Source organism: Branchiostoma lanceolatum, chromosome 3 (assembly GCF_035083965.1).
Source record: "Branchiostoma lanceolatum isolate klBraLanc5 chromosome 3, klBraLanc5.hap2, whole genome shotgun sequence".
NCBI lineage: Eukaryota > Metazoa > Chordata > Leptocardii > Amphioxiformes > Branchiostomatidae > Branchiostoma > Branchiostoma lanceolatum.
Window position 1 is genome coordinate 779,196 of NC_089724.1, and position 18,913 is coordinate 798,108.

Consider the following 18,913-nt stretch of genomic DNA (forward strand, 5'->3'; position numbering starts at 1 on the left):
ACCATCCCAAACATGGCTTTGTCCCACAAGTTACATAAAAAGTATTCAAACAATAGCGTTTCAAATATTTAATTATGTAAAGACTTTAACATGTGAATATTATTAAGTACATATTAGTGATAATATAATTCAAAAGGGAACACATGAGCTACAAAAAGTGGCTCTTTTTGAAGATTTAAAGCCGCAGGCATTTCTAAGATAAAAGAAGCCAACCTCACCACAGACTGGCACGTCACAAAACTCAAACTCCGTGCCGGGATCCGTGGTGTAGCACCAAACTCCGCTCTTGCCGTCCGGATTCCGGCAGTAGTTCTGACCCAGACCAGATAACGGATATTTGTCAGGTGTGTTGTCGTGCTTCTGAGGCGTCTGGCTGTCCCAGCGCTGACACGTCTTGCCACTTCTGGTCACAGCAACTGTTCCTCGGTAGGATGCCCCTTTTCCCTCCAGATCCTGGCATTTTTCTGTAATGTAAAGAAAAAAGTAGTTGGCTTTGATTGTAACATAACCGGTTGGTTAAAGAGCCTATTCAATTTTGTTGCTGATATTGCTATTTGAACATAAATGAAATGGTTTGCATCAGATAGGGACATTAAAGAAGAAAATATCTTGCATGTTCGACGGATGAGTAATTGATTTGTACGTGATTTGACACGATGTATGAGGACAACTGAATTGGCCTACTCACCTCCTTTGTTTGCACTAACAACATCTGAAAAACAAAACACATCTTTAGTAAAAAAAGATTGTAGTAGATAGTTGTATCGAGACGATGTGGATAGTTTAAACAAATCGACTTAGATGTAAAAGCAAGGGTTCCACGATTTTATTCCTTTGTCATATCATGCTTAAATTTCTAGTGACATCTCATGACTTATTAATTATGCAAATAAAGTCATTATACGCATGAGGGATAAAAGGTACTAAGAAAAAAATGCGATTTTCTAGGTCCAGACAGAAAACTACAATACCTGAGATGAGATACACCTCATTTGCCCAGGCTCCTCCTTCCCCGTCTTTCTTACAGGATGCTGATGCTCCGTACTTCCTGTAGGTTCGGTAGGCGTAGGCAGATCCGGCACACCAGCCGCCATTTTGGACCGCAAAGATACGGAAGCCACGCGACTTGGCCACCTGGTAGCACTTTTCGATGGCTTCTGTGCGTGAGGTATAGCTGCCGTCTAAACGTTTGTCTTTCCCCTCCAGAGTGGGAATGGCGCGGGTTCCCGTGTCCCTCCAACAGCCAATGCTGATGTAAGGCTTGGCCACATATCCTGTAGAAACATACACAGCGTCAATCAAACAACCATATTATGCTTTAGGCTGGGTCGCGTTGTCTATGAGCAAGCGACTTTGGCATTTATTCATGTTTGATTAAAAAAAACAGGCTGAATGATTGAAACCACAGGAAACGTTAATGTGAAATAATCTGGCAAGGAGAGAAAAGAGGAAAAAATGACTTACCCTTAGGCAAGGCCATAGGGGCGCCTGGAAAAATACAGGAGATGTTGAAAGGCATCATTAACAAGTTTTCGGACACATAGTTTATAACATGTTTTGATATTCATGTCTAGACTTTCAAATTTTAAACGTTCTGATCAAAGAATTCTACGTTATAGTTATGTAACATGGAAATTTACTTCATAGTCCTAAATCTTCCCATCTCGTTTAACTCAAAGGAGTGAAGTATTGCATGATGTTTGTTAATATGTATGTTTGTTTGTTTGTCTTTTTCTTTGTGTTTGCTTTTTACTGCTAATTGTAGCTTAGACATAAGCTAATTATAAGTATTGCTGTTTGACAGCTGGGTTGGAAGGGTAAGAAAACGAAACGGGTAAATCGACAAAGTCTGATATCTCTGATAATCTTGTCGTAAAATGTTAAGCATATAGTCTTGTCATTGAATACAGAGGCATTAGTGTTGTTCTGATATTATGGTTCCCATGTTCCAAGAATGTTCCATCTTACCTGTTGGAATCAGGTAGACTTCGTTGGCCGATGACGCCCCCTTTCCATTGGCATTACATGTCGTCGTGCGTCCGTGCTTCCGGTAGGTGCCGAGACCAGTAGCAGAGCCGAAACACTGGCCGCCATGTTGAACAGCAAAGACGGAGAACCCACGAGACTTGGCCACCTATAAGGGCACGGTTTCTTACTTATAGGACCAATGATATACGATTTGTTCCTCAACATTTGTCCTTCCTTACTAACTAACTATTTTACAGATAGTGTGAGCTCCATTGTTTTCGTGTTTAACGATTTCATGTGGTAAATTTACTAGACAATATCAGTATAGATTATTCTATGTTGATTTTACGCAATGCCAAAGGTAAGTCTATTATTTTGTTTGCATGTTGGCATTTGCAGTTTAAGTTAAGTCCTCATTTAATTCTTCAAGTAATAATCTTATAAAATTTACGATTCTATGTATATGACTTCAATTACATACATTTCGTCATCGTTTCCACCTCCCACTGAAAAGTGTCAGTTAAAGATATGTTTACGTCTGTTGTAACAAGCAAACTTGAATGTACCTGGTAGCACTTCTCGATGGCGTCAGCACGTTTGCTGTAAGTCCCGTCCAGCCGTTCGTCCGTTTTCTCCAGGGTGGGGATGGCCCGATTGGAGGTGCTGTCTTTCCAGCAACCCAGGCTGATGTACTTTGGACCTTGGAATTTTGCAACCTCTCCCCCTGGCAAAATATAAGAAAATGTTTAACTGTTTCTTTGATGAATTATTATCATCAAAGCCAAAAAAGGTACGCACCTGATGGCATTGTACCTGATGGCATTGTTTCAATGTCAGCCTGAATAACAGAAAGAATGACAAACAATCTGTGACCTAATACAGTGGGATGCTTGTAAATGTTTAGTAGCGCAGAAGTGTGGCATAGTGTGTACTTAGATCAGTCTATAGCACTATGGTGCTTGGTTCTACCTACCCAGTACCAAATATGTTCTGCGTTCGTTCGACTTTAGATTCGTCATTTGAATCGAGGAATCTATTTTGATTTCTTGCATCTTACGTTTTCTACACAACCATAACGCGATAAGCCTGACGTAGACTGTTTTAAAACGTATGGGACTTTTTTTAGGACGTACAGACAGAAAACAGCCATGCTAGAGAGGAGAGTAACGTAATATTCAGTGATGTATTACAATAGTTGCATATATGCCAAACCTGCCAACTCACCTCCTTTATTTGGGTTTAAACGATCTGAAAAACAGAATAACAATATTATACAACAAATGTACAATATTGTAAAATAATGTAGTATAATAAAACAAAAAATGTATAACAATATTATAGCTTAAAGGGCTAGACAATGATAACAATATGAAGGAGATGTTTTGCAAAGCATTCTTCATTAAAATGTAACGAGCCATCATGTAAGAATTCTCCTTATATTCTGTTTTCCTGGATGTCTAACCTTCACAAACGAGCCATCATATAATCCTAAGCGTTGAATTAAAATGCACATGACCAGAAAAAATCCAGATAAAAGGCAGAATACCTGATATGAGATAAACCTCATTGCCCCAGGCTCCCCCTCTCCCGTTGTAACTGCACGTTGTGTAGGGTCCGTACTTCTTGTAGGTTTTGTGGGCAGTAGCCGATCCGGCACACCACCCGCCATGTTGGACCGCGAAGGCTCGGAAGCCAAGCGACTTGGCCACCTGGTAGCACTTCTCGATGGCGTCGACGCGAACGGTATAGGTGCCATCTAAACGTTTGTCTTTCCCTTCCAGAGTCGGAATGGCGCGATTCCCCGTGTCCCTCCAACAGCCAACGCTGTAGTACGGCTTAGCTACAAATCCTTTGAAAAAATGTACAATGTTTACTTACCAATGAGACGTTTGAGATTAGGCCATTTGGCACTGGAATTTTGATATGCTAGATACAGCATGGCTCAATGATTGAATTTACAAGGAGAAAAGTTAATGTAATATCGCAAGACAAATTGTGTAAAATGACTTACCGGGAGGCAAAGTTTTGGTTGCACCTGGAAAATAAAAAATAAAAGTTGACCAGAATTACTCACAAGGATCTTAGAAATACTCTAATAAGTTATCATTTCAAACCAAAGGAACATTTCTTTTAGATTGCCGTTTTGCTGATTAAGTGTATCTTTTTTACCTCCAAACAATGGTCACAAGGCAATATGGGTAATGGTTTGAGGTATGCTATCTCTGACGTTCTTGAAGTACAATATTTAATGATACGTCTACCCCTCTTACTGGACCTTCGGCACGCTGGCGGCGTCGCTACGGCCGATCGAATTGACAAAGTAATCAACGAATTCCATCGACAAAAATAATCTTTTTAAGCTTTATGTGTTTTGTTGTCGTCTTGGTCATACTTGTACGTCTTGAATAGTATTCCCTTTATAAAGTCAAGGGAAACGCAAATCCAGTTTAGGACACAGCGACGCCGCGAGTCCAGTGAGAGGGAGGATTAAGGTTATGTTCTGCTCTCCATATGTTCCAATGGATGTTCCACCTTACCTGTAATCATGTAGACTTCGTTCGCATAGTATCCTCCTTCCCCGTCCTTCTTACATGCCGAAGAGGGTCCGTACCTCCGGTAGGTGGCGAGAGCATTAGTAGAGCCGCTACCGAAACACTGACCGCCATATTGGACAGCAAAGATGAAGAACCCGCGAGATTTGGCGACCTATAGGTGAAAACAGTTACCTCAGTCATATTTCGACATACAACTTTTTTCATTCTCTAATTATAACCACTCAACTAATACCAGAGCGTGTTACAATGCTTTGAGTTTCAAATAGCAAATTACCTGTTTTTTGAATTTCATATTTTCATTGATCCCACTTACAGAAATATCTCAGCTGGAGTCATATCTGCGTCTGCTAGAATGAAAAAATGTAAGTGTACCTGGTAGCACTTCTCGATGGCGTCATCACGGGCGCGGAATTTCCCGTCAAGCCGTTCGTCTGTTTTCTCCAGCAGGGTGATGGCTCGATTGCTGCTGTCTTTCCAACAACCCAGGCTGATGTACTCTGGTCCGGCTGTAGTGACGCGAATCAGATCATTGTAAGAACAGCTTAAATACGTGCATACCACGTAGATAGAGTAAACAGTTGGACAAAACACCTCACTAAAGTATCTAGCTGATAAATAGAAAGCATTTAGTTCAATGGGTTAGACAAATCAGACATGACAAAGTGTCTTTTGAGACGTCTCCACCTGGTACATTTTCCCCCATCCCCAACATGGTTTGGTCCCACAAGTTACCTAACAAGTAATCAAACAATAGTAATTAAAATGTTTAAATGTTTAAAAACTTTAACATAATGAATACATATTATTAAGTAGATATCAGTAGTAGAAACAGTTAAAAAGGGGAGAACACGAAAGCTACGAAAACCCGCTCTTTTTAAAGATTTAAAGCCGCAGGCTTTTCTCCGATAAAAGAAGCCAACCTTACCACAGACTGGAACGTCACAAAACTCAAACTCCGTTCCGGGATCCGTGGTGTAGCACCAGACTCCGCTCTTGCCGTCCGGATTCCGGCAGTAGTTCTGACCAAGGCCAGATAACGGATATTTCTCAGGTGTGTTGTCGTGCTTCTGAGGCGTCTGGCTGTCCCAGCGCTGACACGTCTTGCCACTTCTGGTCACAGCAACTGTTCCTCGGTAGGATGCACCTTTGTCCTCCTGATCCTGGCATTTTTCTGGTCGGTGAAAATGAAAAAAGAGAAGTCTTCAAGTGTAACAGAATCGGCTGTTTACGGTAGCCTCCTTCGCAGACTTCCTATGACAGCGGCGTATATATGGGGGGGGGGGGGGGGTGCTCTCTAAAGGGAGTTGTGTAGCCGAGGGACGGCCGCTGTTCAACAGCGGCCGTCCCTCGGCTACACAACTCCCTCGGCTACACAACTCCCATTATAGAACCTCCCCCCCCCCCCAATATATACGCCGCTGTCATAGGAAGTCTGCGAAGGAGGCTATGTTTACGGAGTCTACTCAGAGTTCTTGCTGATATTGCTTTTTTAACATATACAAAACGGCATATGCTCAAAATACATAGGGACGTAAACGTATTAAAATATGTATGTCGGAGGGCAGCGTTATCTAATCGTACGTGATTTAACACGATGTCTGAAGACAACTAAATTGGCCTACTCACCTCCCTTGTTTGCGCTAACAACATCTGAAAGACAAAATAACATCTTTAGTAAAATAAAAAATTGTAGTAGATAATTATATCGAGACGATGTGGATAGTTTAAACAAATCGACTTAGATGTTAAAGCTAGGGTTCCGTGATTTTATTCCTTTGTCATATCATGCTTAAATTTCTAGTGACATCTCATGACTTATTAATTATGGAAATAAAGTCATTATACGCATGATGGATAAAAGGTACTAAGAAAAAAAATGCGATTTTCTAGGTCCAGACAGAAAACTACAATACCTGAGATGAGGTAAACCTCATTTGCCCAGGCTCCTCCTTCCCCGTCTTTCTTACAGGATGCTGATGCTCCGTACTTCCTGTAGGTTCGGTAGGCGTAGGCAGATCCGGCACACCAGCCGCCATTTTGGACCGCAAAGATACGGAAGCCACGCGACTTGGCCACCTGGTAGCACTTTTCGATGGCTTCTGTGCGTGAGGTATAGCTGCCGTCTAAACGTTTGTCTTTCCCCTCCAGAGTAGGAATGGCGCGGGCTCCCGTGTCCCTCCAACAGCCAATGCTGATGTAAGGCTTGGCCACATATCCTGTAGAAACATGCACAGTTAAACAACCAAACGATGCGTGTGTTGAGTCGCTTTGTCCATTAGTAGCCTGGCATTGATATTTTCTTCATGTTAGATAAATGTAGGTTCAGCGATTAAAACCACAAAGAAATTTAATCAGGAAACTTTAAGGTAGAATGACTTACCCTTAGGCAAGGCCATGGGGGCGCCTGGAAAAAAATACAGAAGATGTTAACAAAAATCACCCATACGTTTTCGAGTACATAATAATATTCATAGCCCGTCTATCTCTGTCTCTCTCTGTCTCTCTCTCTCTCTCTCTCTCTCTTTCTCTCTCTCTCTCTGTCTCTCTGCCCTCCCCTTCTCTTTATCTCTCTCTCCGTCTCTCTCTCCCCCTCTCTCTCTGTCCCTCTCTATCTCCCTCCCTCCCTCTCTCTCCCTCTCTCTCTCCCCTCTCTCTCCCCTCTCCCCCTCTCTCTCGTTCTCTCTCTATCTCTCCCTCCCTCCTTCTCCCTCCCTCCCCATCTCTATTTCTGCCCCCTCTCTTTCTCTCTATATCTCTCTCTGCCTCTCTCTCTCTCTCTCTCTCTCTCTGTCTCCCTCTCTCCATCTCTGTCGCTCTCTATCTATTTCCCTCCCTCTCCCTCTCCCCTTCCCCCTCTCTCCCTCCCCCTCTCTCTCTCCCTCCCTTGCTGGCTCGCTCTCATGATCCGTATTGCGTTCCGTCTATCCGTCAGTCTGTGGGTCCACCTGTCCCTTTGTGCGTTTCTGAATACCACATGCAGCATAGCTTTAATTAACTCAGCGCTGCTAAATTATGTGGCATCGTGTGGCGCAATCCGTAGGGCGTTGCGCCCAGAACCGAGAGGTCCCGGGTTTGAAACCACCGGTATGCCCCGATGCTGTGCCCTTGGGAAAGGCACTTTACACGAATTTCCTCACTCCACCCAGGTGTGAATGGGTACCTGACTTTGGTTGGGGAAGGTCGTATTGAGGTCATCTGGTGGCGCCTGATAGCAGCCGCCAGACCCTTGCGACAGTTTCATAAAGTGCAAGTGTGCAAATATGTATCTTCTGTATTATTGTATATTATGTGATTGTAAATCCTGCAGCAATTCAGCATTGGCTGCCATTGCATGGGTAATTTCGGACCAATAAACCATTTATTATTTGTCAATCGGATAAGAGGGTCTGAAATCTATGTGTGAAAGGGGTCAACTCTTCTATCTCAGGTGTTCTTGTTGTAAGTGGTTAAGTCTATTGAAATGCAGAGCCATACTGATAGCGTCATTTTAATGTTATGGTCCTTGTGACGATTCTAACGAATCGAAGGTTCATTCAAACATCAGGAGATACGAAATTAGGTCTCTGCAAACTACATTTATTCCACTGGTCGCACAAGCATCCTCATTGGGGCCCATTTTATGGTCAACTTCCTGTGTAACTGATCCCAGACCTCTCCCAGCCCAAGCCCCCTATGCCCCCTGGGTTCCTGGTCATTCTGGGTCATACCATTATCTGGTGTCGGGGGTCACACCTATCATAACAGTCCTCCTGTTCAAAAGGGTGTTTCACCTCACCTGTTATGATGAGGTAGACCTCGTTCGCCCCGACCCCTCCTTCTCCGTCGGCCTTGCACCCCGTCCTGCGGCCGTACTTCCGGTAGGTACCGAGAGCAGTAGCCGAGCCGACACAATAGCCGCCATTTTGGACAGCAAAGACGGAGAACCCGCGAGACTTGGCCACCTAGAAGGGCACGGTTTCATTAACATTAATATGAGACTTCTCGCCTGAAATTAACAACCAACCAATTACTCTATCAATGCCATATTGAGTAACCTTGATTCCATTTGTGCCAGTTTTTAACAACGAAGCTACAAACATAGCTCGTCTTTTTTTAAATATGTAACGCGATTTCATTCTATTTCATTTCTAATTAAAAGCCACCAGAGGGCATGTACCATAAGTGGACCCTACCCCTGCAATCTTCGTTAGCGAAGCCAAGCAAAGAGAATCCTAATGTACTATACCGAGCAGTACGATGATGCGGCTGCAGGATGTTTCAACTACTGCAGCAGCAGAAAACAGTGGACTACTACTACTACGATGATTATTTGAAATCTGAACTTCATTTATACCATTGCCGTCGCTGTTCCACGCCATGGACTGAAAAGTCTGAGACATGTTTACTTCAGCAAGGACAAACAAACATCAGCGAACCTGGTAGCACTTCTCGATGGCGTCAGCCCGTTTTCTGTAAGTCCCGTCCAGTCTGGCATCCGTTTTCTCCAGGGTGGGGATGGCTCGATTGGTGCCTTCTTTCCAGCAACCTAGGCTGATGTACTTCGGACCCTGCATTGCTCCACCTGTGGGGAAATATCCAACTCTTCCGTTTGATCAAGTGTAATTATCATCGAATCACATGAGAGGAATCAGATGACATCCTACTATGTGGAACTCATCATCATCCACGAACTAAAAATTGGAAGAAAAAGAAAAGAAAAATATCATCACAGTTTTTATGATTCGATTTCTGCCTTATGTTTTCTTATTTTGACAGGAGGGTGGCCTAGCATAGAATATACTTAGACCAGCCCGTGTTACTATGGTTACCAGTGGTTACTCAATACTTTTCTACCTAGTCCGAAGACCTGGCCTTGAAGTTTGGTGTCGTTTTAGTCATTAAAAGTTACATGATCGGGAGGGTGACAAGTCTAGGTCATTTTCTGGCTATTTTGTTCTCTCATTCACAAACTCAGCCAGATATGTCGCACGTGAATGGTTCCTAAACATATGGAATCTTTTTTTCAAAGGTACGTAAAGAAATTGTTCTGTTTAGAATTTCTGAGAAGGTAATAACAGATTCTGACGTGACGTAGCAAGATAGCTAGTGATTGGTCTACTCACCTTTCTTGGGCATGAAAACATCTGAAAGACAAATTGAACAATATTATAGCTTAGAAGGTTAGAACATTAACATGATTTGATGCAGGTCATTATCAATATCGCCTTCATCGAAAGTCAATCGGAATTGAATCATTAAACATGACATTCCTCGACGTTATAGAAATGTAACCAAAAAGGCACGATCTCGTTCTAAGTAGAAGACACAATACCTGATATGAGATAAACCTCATTGCCCCATGGTCCGCCTTCCCCGTCGTGTTTACACGTTGAATAAGGTCCGTACTTCTTGTATGTTGTGTGGCCGTCAGCCGATCCGGCACACCACCCGCCATGTTGGACCGCGAAGGCTCGGAAGCCAAGCGACTTGGCCACCTGGTAGCATTTCTCGATGGCGTTGGCGCGTGCGCGATAGCTGCCGTCCAAACGGGCGTCTTTCCCCTCCAGAGTAGGAATGGCGCGGTTTCCCGTGTCCCTCCAACAGCCAATGCTGAAGTAAGGCTTGGGGACAAATCCTGCAAAACATGTTCAAAATTTAACAATAGAGACGATTCATGTCGAGTCGTTTTTTTTCAATGCAAATCTGACATTGATATCTTGCATCTATTATACAAGAAGCCAGTCGATGACTGAAACCGCAACAAAGGTTAAGAAAACTGTCATATATCAAACTGACAAAATATGTAAAATTACTTACCAACAGGCAATGCTATTGGGGCGCCTGGAACAAAAGCAAGAAAGGTTGAGATTATTCCCCTTAATATATGCTGCATATTCATAGCCTGCTCTTATTACACGTATCTCTACTAAATGCGAACAAGAATTCCATTAGAATTGTTTGTCTGGTGACTCTTTTGTTTCTTTGCTTTTAAACATAAAATGCAGTATAGGCAAAGGTACTCCCTGTTGCCGCTGTTTCTCCGCTAGAATCTGCAGGGTCACACAATCATATTGGTGATGTGTTGAAGTCCCCTATCTATGATGAACATCTTGTACGAAGCTTCAGGATAATCCACTAGTTTTAAGCTCCATATCCCAATGGATGTTCCACCTTACCTGTAATCATGTAGACTTCGTTCGCCCAGCCGCCTCCTTCCCCGTCCTTCTTGCATCCCGAAGTGGGTCCGTACCTCCGGTAGGTGGCGAGAGCGTTGGCAGATCCGGCACACCAGCCGCCATGTTGGACAGCAAAGACGGAGAACCCGCGAGACTTGGCAACCTGTGTGGGGACGGTTTCTTTATTAGACAAATATTGTTTCTGAAATGTTTCTCTTCGATCATTCCCCATGTCCTTGACTATGCTATCTACTATACTATACCTAGGTATCTTGCTCTCAGGTGTGCCATTTTATTACAATTTCCAATCGATTTAAAGCAATGTCAAATCAACTGTTATTTCATTACAGTAAGTGTCAACCTGATTTAATGTTATTTCCTGTTAATTGCATGAAACCTTATTTGCATCGTTGTCACATTTCCCCATTATATGCTGAACAGCGTCATTGGGAGACATGTTTGCTTCAGCTAGAATTAGTCCATTGTACCTCCAGATCAAAAGATACAAAAAACAGAAGATCTGCTGCAGTACCGAGGTCACATACCAGGGGGGGCAAAATCGACCTCGAATATCGGCTTCCCAACACCTGTTTACGTACCAAATATCATTGTAATCCATCAAGATGTTCTTGAGTTATGCTGACTACAGTAGTCCGGAAACACACACAGACAGACACACAGACGCACCAAAAACTATATCTCCGTTTACATTGTGATACATGATTGCAATAAACAAACATTAGCGCACCTGGTAGCACTTCTCGATGGCGTTAGCACGAGCGCGGTACGACCCGTCCAGTCGGGCGTCCGTTTTCTCCAGTGTGGGGATGGCCCGATTGCTGCTGTCTTTCCAGCAGCCCAGGCTGATGTACTTTGCACCTGTGACGAAATGTTGGACTTTTTCAATTGATCAAGTGTGGGGTCGTGTGGCGAAAAGCAGGATTTCCGACTCAGAACCAAGGGGTCCCGGGTTCGAATCCCCTGCTGCCACCGATCAGGTGCCTTTGGGAAAAGGGCACTTAACACGATTTTCCCCGAAGTGTAAAAATGTAAAAATCGGGTACAACATCAGCAATAGCTGCCTGTGTCCCACGTGTATTTCACTGTTGCAATCCCAATAAATCCAAATCCAAGCATCACTATTAAAGTCAAAAGTGTATCAATATCCAAAAGGGAAGGATATATACATGTATTAGCTCCATGGCCTATGTTACTCCCTCACTCATGACCCATGACCTCAGTGGTCGTAGGGGCGTCATAACAGCCAGCCGCATCAGAATTCATTTCACATCAGAATTAATTTCAACGCGTCCTATATTTGATGATTTTAAGCAATGCTCAACTTTAACATTCCTCTACCTGTTGTTCCCGATCCCGAAAACCCACCTCCTCCTCCTCCGGAAGTACCTCCGCCTGAGAACTGCCTTTCTTCGTGATCATGGTCAAATAAGCCTCTCTGGCCCTCATCCACCAACTCGTCCTCATCCTTCAGCAACAAGAAATACATGATTTTAAACCTCCGTGAAATATCTAGAGTTTTTTTTTTTGAATTTCGTAATGTCAAGGCCCCAGCTCTAACGGATGTTAGTGACCCCCCTGTCTCCTTTCATTAGTCCATCCCAGCCATTTCCATCCTATTGCGGGTCCGTTGACTGTGCTGATACCACACTACTTTCAAGAAGGTGGTTTTGGTAAGCCTCTACCAGGCCCCGTGGATCGCTGGGAAAATAGCAGAAATTGGCCAAATGGACTAAATAGTATGCTAAGGGTAGTTGGCTATGGATAAGGTTGGAAGAGATGGAGACTAACCACTGAGGCCCTATGGTCCCGAAGGGGCGAAAAGGATTAAGTCAAGTAAGTCAGTATGCTAAGGGTAGTCGGCTACGGATAGAGGGTCCAATGTGCTCCTTGGATTTCCTATTGGACCCTCTGTCCGTTTCCGGCTGCTCTTAGCATACTATTTGCGCTATTTGGCCAAATTTCTACTATTTTCCCAGCGATCCGCGGAGCCTGGTAGAGGCCAGGTTTCACCAGTATTGCTGAAGTGCATGAAAACTCTGCTAGGGGGCGCCCCAGAAATCGTCATGATTTGTAGGGACCTCGATAACTACGCACATAACGAATTGATACAAATCTGTCAAAAAAATATTCAGTTGTAGGCGCGAACACAACTACAAACAATACCCTCCTTTTGATTAAGAATAAAATAATTGTATTATACAACACGACCATGACATACCGTCTCGGTTAACTCCCCTTCCAGGGCATCTTCTCTATCCAACAGCTGATCCTGGAACATAATATTATAAACATGTCAATTTCAACCGACTCGAAACAATATCTGTAGGCTCTCAACATATACAGCCGACGCGCTGCATGGTTTGATCTGGAAATGTAAAGATATTGATGTGCGCGTGTTAAATGTTATAATAATGAAATTATATGTGCAAATGATAATCGAAATCAAACTGCAAGTTTCCAGGTTCCTGTTTGTATCTTATATTAGGTGATATTAGCAATAAGGAAAGATCTTGATATTGGACATTAGAATTTTGGTAGGCATTTGCAAGAAACATTTTAACATTTAAATTTCAACGCACAGTTTTGTAAGCTTTTAATGATCCTGATAAAGTGCAAATAAAGTTTACATAGTAGCAATAAAACGTGAGCAAACCTCAACATCGATGGCATTTTTGTCGATGTCACTAAGAACGTCCCCCGCTGCAGTGCAGGCGATAGTCGCTAGGAGAACCAGCAGGGCCCACCGCATGGTGCGCATGTCTGGACCTCTCCGAGGTTGGATCAGTCACAGGACTATTGTATGCTGTAATGGAGACAGGAAAAATGTTACTATGGATTATCATTTCAATATACTACGCGTTTCATTCGTAACATCTTCTACAGCAACACTTAATCTTCAACTACGTGTAAATGCACACGCTCTGATGAAATACACAGGCGGTCCGGCTATACATTCATCTACTGATCGATTTACCACTTTTTTTACCACATTTAATTGTTAGAATATTAAGAGTTTGTATATATGCTATAACCTACAGACACCTTTAATCTTTTTTGAGCCAACTTTTTACACTAGTAGTCTGCTGCCGCCGAGGCGAAATCACATTGGTCCGACTGCCGTAAATGACAAGGAATATTTAGCACAAGACAACTAGATCGAGAAACCATCTTAAACATCGCACGCACAACAAGACCGCTCGTATCAGACTTAACTTTCAACAGATCGTGCAAAGATTTAAGACAACGAGAGAAAGAAACAAAAGAATACCCCCGAAAGCTATGTATGGATTCTGCGCGGCGCGGTTGATAAGCACCCTAAGCAAACTATACCATACAGACTCTAAAACACTCTAAAAACCGTTCAAACAATCTATTAACGCCGTTGTCAGCAAACGTTGTTTCTTAAATCTAGACAAAAATGAGACTCAGATCATTGAACAGTGCCCATGTGTGTCTTTATGTAACCCCGCCCTACTTACTCACTGCCCATTTAATTGTGGCTGAAACTTTTGTCCGTTTCTTTGTCAACGCCCGTTTTCTGTCATTAAAAAATTGTCTAACAAAGGGTATGATTGATGTACAGGACTGATCAGTTCACAATCTAGCGGGGGAGAAAAGGGGGCAAATGTAAATGTTCTTCAGAGAAAATTGAAACTCCGGCCGTCATCAAGTCATATAAAGTGTGATTTTCGTCAGTTAAAATACATTCCCCACAGTAGCACTATTACTGACATAATCGTAATTATTTTCCATCAATTACACAAATGGTCAGTTTGTCTGTTTGGCTGTTTGTTTGGTTGTCTGTTTGGTTGGTTGTTTGGTTGCATTGCATACACGGTAGTCAATAGCAATCCAATGCGACGGATAAGATTCTGTAAACTATTATCATTTTTCATCTACTGGACTTAATCCATTCATTCTTCCATTCATTAATTTCGTTATTCAACCAGAACATCACACCCAGGTCTAAGACCTTGTAGGGGGATTCGGCATCAGATAGAATAGACCGCCATAGTACTGTAAATACAGAAATGTTCGCGGTGGTCTTACGTCCTCGGTTTTCGCGTTTGAACTTTCAGCGCGAACTTAAAACCACCGCCCACCTCTGACTGTAGCGCTACTATTGTTTCAAACGCGAACTTACAACAGTTCCTCCCTACCGCGAAATAAAAACCACGCGAACCTTAGTGTATTTACCCTTTGTCCAGATTTTAACACAAATGTCAACAAAAGCAGGTTTCCAGATTAACACGAAAATAAAATCTGAGTCTAAACAGTGTCCGGCTATGCCTTTATGTAACACTACCTTTATGTAACCTATCTACCGCCCACTGAAACTTTTGCCATTCTAAGTGACAACGCCCCCTTTTCTGTCATCCAAGGAAAGTTGTCTAACAAAAGGCATCACTCTTGTAAGGGCCTGATCAGCCGGCGGTCTAACGAGACGGACAAGGGGTGACATTTAAATGGTCCTTATGAAAACTATAAGTCCAGCAGCCATTTATAGATATCGAGTCAATCATTATGCTTTTTCCCCGATTTCAAGAGAACGGAAAACGGCTCGGAAAAATATACATGTCCTGGCTCCCCAAGTAACCAAAGGGGTCCATGCCAACAGGGTGGGAACAGGAGCGGACACATCACGAATCACTTGTAAACACAAACTATCAAACCCCAAGCGCTCATGATACAAGGGACATCAAGTCAAAAAGAATGCACCATAAAACGGTAACCACCTCATATTTCAAACGGTACGAACGGATAGGAAATCTGTACGCCACATCTACACAGCAGAAGAAACAATGGTGGGCCCGGGGACCTTTTGCAGACAACGCACATGTCGGAATACTGACACCGTGTTCTCCACTTCAAACTACGCTCTAAGCGCTCACGAGACAAGGAAACGAAAAACCACAAGTAATGCAAAACCGAGAGAAAAACTGTAAACCACATCATATTCAACTGGTATAGACGCGGATCATAAAGATGAACGTCTTAATCGCATAGAAGACACCGCAGCTGTTCACTGTTTGTTTCCCCTTATGCAGAAATAGTTCAGGCCACTTTGCGCATCGTTTCACCTCAAGTTCAGACATCAAAGCATTATTATTCTGTATCCTTCCTACATATTCGTGATAGATTTACGTTGTAAAGAAATCTAAGCCATTCCATTCTGTACTCACCGGTGGTGCAGACGATGTGACGCGGACAAGCCGTCCTGACAGACTGAGCACGCTTACTTACTCATCAGCAGTTGCGCTGCAGGTTTTAGGATTGGCCTGAGGTATAAGAAACTATTCAACCAATCGTAGGACACAGAGTAATTGTCTAGGACCGCAGGGATGCAAATATATGCGGCATTATGCATTTTGATGGCACACATCTACACAGCAGACGCCGCAACTGTTCTCTGTTTACTCTTATACGTAGTACTTGTTCAGTGCGCTTTGAGCATCGTTTAACTAGCATGGAATCCAAACCTATTATAGCTACCGAGTCTCCTCTCTTGGGAGACTCGGGAGACTCGGGAGCTATAATAGGTTTCGATTCCAGGCTATCGTTTAACACCATGTTGAGAATCATGTCTAACTATGTTCTATCCTTCCTACAGATCTTTAATATATTCACATTGTAAAGAAATCTAAACTAATCCATTCTGGTGGTGCAGACGATGTGACTCCGACAAGCCGTCCTGACGGACTGACACACTTAGTCATGCTCGTAGCAGTTGCGCTACAGGTTTTATTACTAGCCTAAGGCTATCAGATCTCGTCAGACAATTTCCTACAGATTTGTACTATCACAGTACTATCCAAGGAAAGACTGTGTCCAACTTTTCATAATGATATTGAGAATGAATTCCACTTCAAAAGGGATTGCCCAACCTATGACAATGGCCGGCAGAAATTGTTTCAATCGATTGTATGTAAATCCGGTAAAATGCTGCCGCCTACCAAGACAGAGATGTTCAATGTGATATCAGCCTGCGCTGTTCATATATCTACCCATATAGGCCAATTTATATATAACTCTATGCAAAAACGAGACAATGTTTCACATTCCTGACACAGAATACTATCATCGTTACCATTACATTGTAAATTGTTTCAGAGCCTTGGAATGCACATTACTAGATCGCTTGTCTCCACTATTATTCATGTTGTAGATTAGTTCTTTGAAATTGTTAAATCTACAAATTGCCATACATTGTACCCGTAACAAAAGTCGCGCAACGTTATTCTTCTTCTATATGCACGATACAAGCAGTGAGACAGAGCGGTCCCCAGTAACAGCAGACCTGTTCAACAGATAGGGATTTCCTGCAAGTTCCTGATCACACCATCCATAGGCATGTCATGAAGCACTTGGAAAGTTCAACATATTGAAGGATTGTGAAAGATGAAGAACCGCGCGATCCACAGAAATACAGTTTTTCTAAAAGTTTATGACATTGCTTGCGCAATGACCAGCAAATAACAATGGATATGGTAATACTTGATTATATTGAAGCTTTTGACAAGTCCCCCAAATAAGATCGATCTCAAAACTGGTGTACAGTGGAATTTTACACAACACTAAATCGTTCTCCTGAGACCGGCCTACCAATTTCTTGACAGACAGGGAACAGACGATCAACCTGTTGCATATAGAGTTGTCTACACAAAATTAATGATAACGTCTGAAGGAAGACATGAACGCCCTTGATAAATGGCAAAACAAACTTCTCGTGTAGTTTGATAAAATCATTAAGAATATCATCAAGCAGCGTTTTATGATGAGGCAGTGTAGGCCGTAAGTAGCGTCTTTATGGTTCACTTATGAGAGGACTTCAGTCGAGGAAACAATGGGAGGCCTGATGACCTTTTCCCTCTGTGCAGACAACGCACCCGTGGACCGATGACACCGACATGCCGACTTGTCAACTTGCCTGGTCTGAACACCTGATGCTAAAGACATGTAGCTAACGCTTGGTCCATCTGCCGTTGTTGTATTCCTTTCGCGTGTCCGTACTGATCATGCAAACTAACTGGAACTGCTATCCACTCGCCACTTGCAAGTTGAAGAAATATCTAAAACTCCATCTCCCTCAAAGAGATCACACTCTGTGAGTAATTATCATTTTCCACGTACCCATCCACCTTTGTGAGGGCTTCAGCAGAAGAAACAATGGTGGGCCCGGGGACCTTTTGCAGACAACGCACATGTCTGAATACTGACACCGTGTTCTCCACTTCAAACTACGCCCTAAGCGCTCTCGAAGCAAGGGGAACGAAAGTCAAAAGTAGTGCAGAACCATGAACCTTGTAAATCACATCATATTCAAATGGCACAGACGGATCATAAAGATGAACGTCACAATTACACAGAAGACACCGCAGCTGTTCATAGTTTGGTTTCTCGTATGCAGAAATAGGTCAGGATACTTTTGCGAATCGTTTCACATCAAGTTGAGACATAAAAGCGTCATTAAGCAGCATGTATCCTTTCTACATATCTGTGATAGATTTACGTTATATAGAAATTTAAGCCATTCCATTCTGTACTCACCAGTTGTACGGACGATGTGACGCGGACAGCCCGTCCTGACAAACTGAGCACCTTTACTGACTCATCAGCAGTTGCGCTGCAGGTTTTAGAATTTGCCTGAGGTATAAGAAAATATTCAACCAATCGTTAGACACAGAGTAATTGCCTAGGACCGTAGGGATGCAAATATATGCGGCATTAAGCATTTTGATGGTACACGTTTGTAAGGAGTTCAGCAGAAGAAACAAAATTCGGCCTGAGGAGGTTTTGCAGACTACGCACCTGTCAACCGATTAAGCTGACTTGCCAAGCTGTTAAACTGTTCCATTTGAACACGTGTTGAAAAATACCAGCTCCGCTCGACTTTGTTTTATTTTCACGCATCCTGACTTTTTATGCAAGTCAACCGATAGTGTTGACATGCCAAATTAAAAGTGTCCCATTTAAATACATGTTGGAAAAGACCAATTGATGAAGATCCGCTCGTCTTTGCTTAGTTTTACACGTATCCTGACTATCTATGCAAGTTAACAAGTTTACCCACAGATGTTTCTCGTCAAATGATAACTTAGTACTGTACAAGTTTGAGAATGATAGCCAACAGCATGTAATAGAATAGACCGCCATAGTACTGTTAATACAGAAATGTTCGCGGTGGTCTTACGTCCTCGGTTTTCGCGTTTGAAC

General features: G+C 42.8%; 2 protein-coding genes across 15 annotated transcripts in view; both read right to left on the reverse strand.

Annotated features, from left to right (window-relative positions):
- Positions 1–11,551, reverse strand: part of LOC136429621 (uncharacterized) — a 53,472-nt gene extending 41,921 nt beyond the window's left edge. For 11 of the 14 annotated variants that reach the window (XM_066419525.1, XM_066419524.1, XM_066419529.1 and 8 more), the window contains exons 1-11: positions 11,427–11,551; positions 10,679–10,841; positions 10,320–10,343; positions 9,835–10,137; positions 9,626–9,646; positions 8,939–9,084; positions 8,299–8,464; positions 6,904–6,927; positions 6,437–6,739; positions 689–712; positions 219–464 (exon numbers count right to left, since the gene is read on the reverse strand). In XM_066419525.1, the coding sequence (XP_066275622.1) occupies positions 219–464; positions 689–712; positions 6,437–6,739; positions 6,904–6,927; positions 8,299–8,464; positions 8,939–9,084; positions 9,626–9,646; positions 9,835–10,137; positions 10,320–10,343; positions 10,679–10,688 (1,267 nt within the window). In that variant the 5' untranslated portion in view covers positions 10,689–10,841; positions 11,427–11,551. Of the gene's footprint in view, positions 1–218; positions 465–688; positions 713–971; positions 1,275–1,464; positions 1,489–1,968; positions 2,135–2,534; positions 2,706–6,436; positions 6,740–6,903; positions 6,928–8,298; positions 8,465–8,938; positions 9,085–9,625; positions 9,647–9,834; positions 10,138–10,319; positions 10,344–10,678; positions 10,842–11,426 lie in introns of those variants that run through there. The other 3 variants (XM_066419526.1, XM_066419523.1, XM_066419527.1) reach the window with 3 other exon arrangements.
- Positions 11,418–15,981, reverse strand: LOC136429133 (uncharacterized). Its single transcript, XM_066419012.1, has 5 exons — positions 15,883–15,981; positions 13,353–13,502; positions 12,918–12,968; positions 12,065–12,164; positions 11,418–11,557 (listed from the first exon to the last, which is right to left on the reverse strand). Exons 2-5 carry the CDS (start codon positions 13,455–13,457, stop codon positions 11,418–11,420), a joined length of 396 nt encoding a protein of 131 aa, XP_066275109.1. The 5' UTR covers positions 13,458–13,502; positions 15,883–15,981.
- Positions 15,982–18,913: the final 2,932 nt, after the last annotated feature.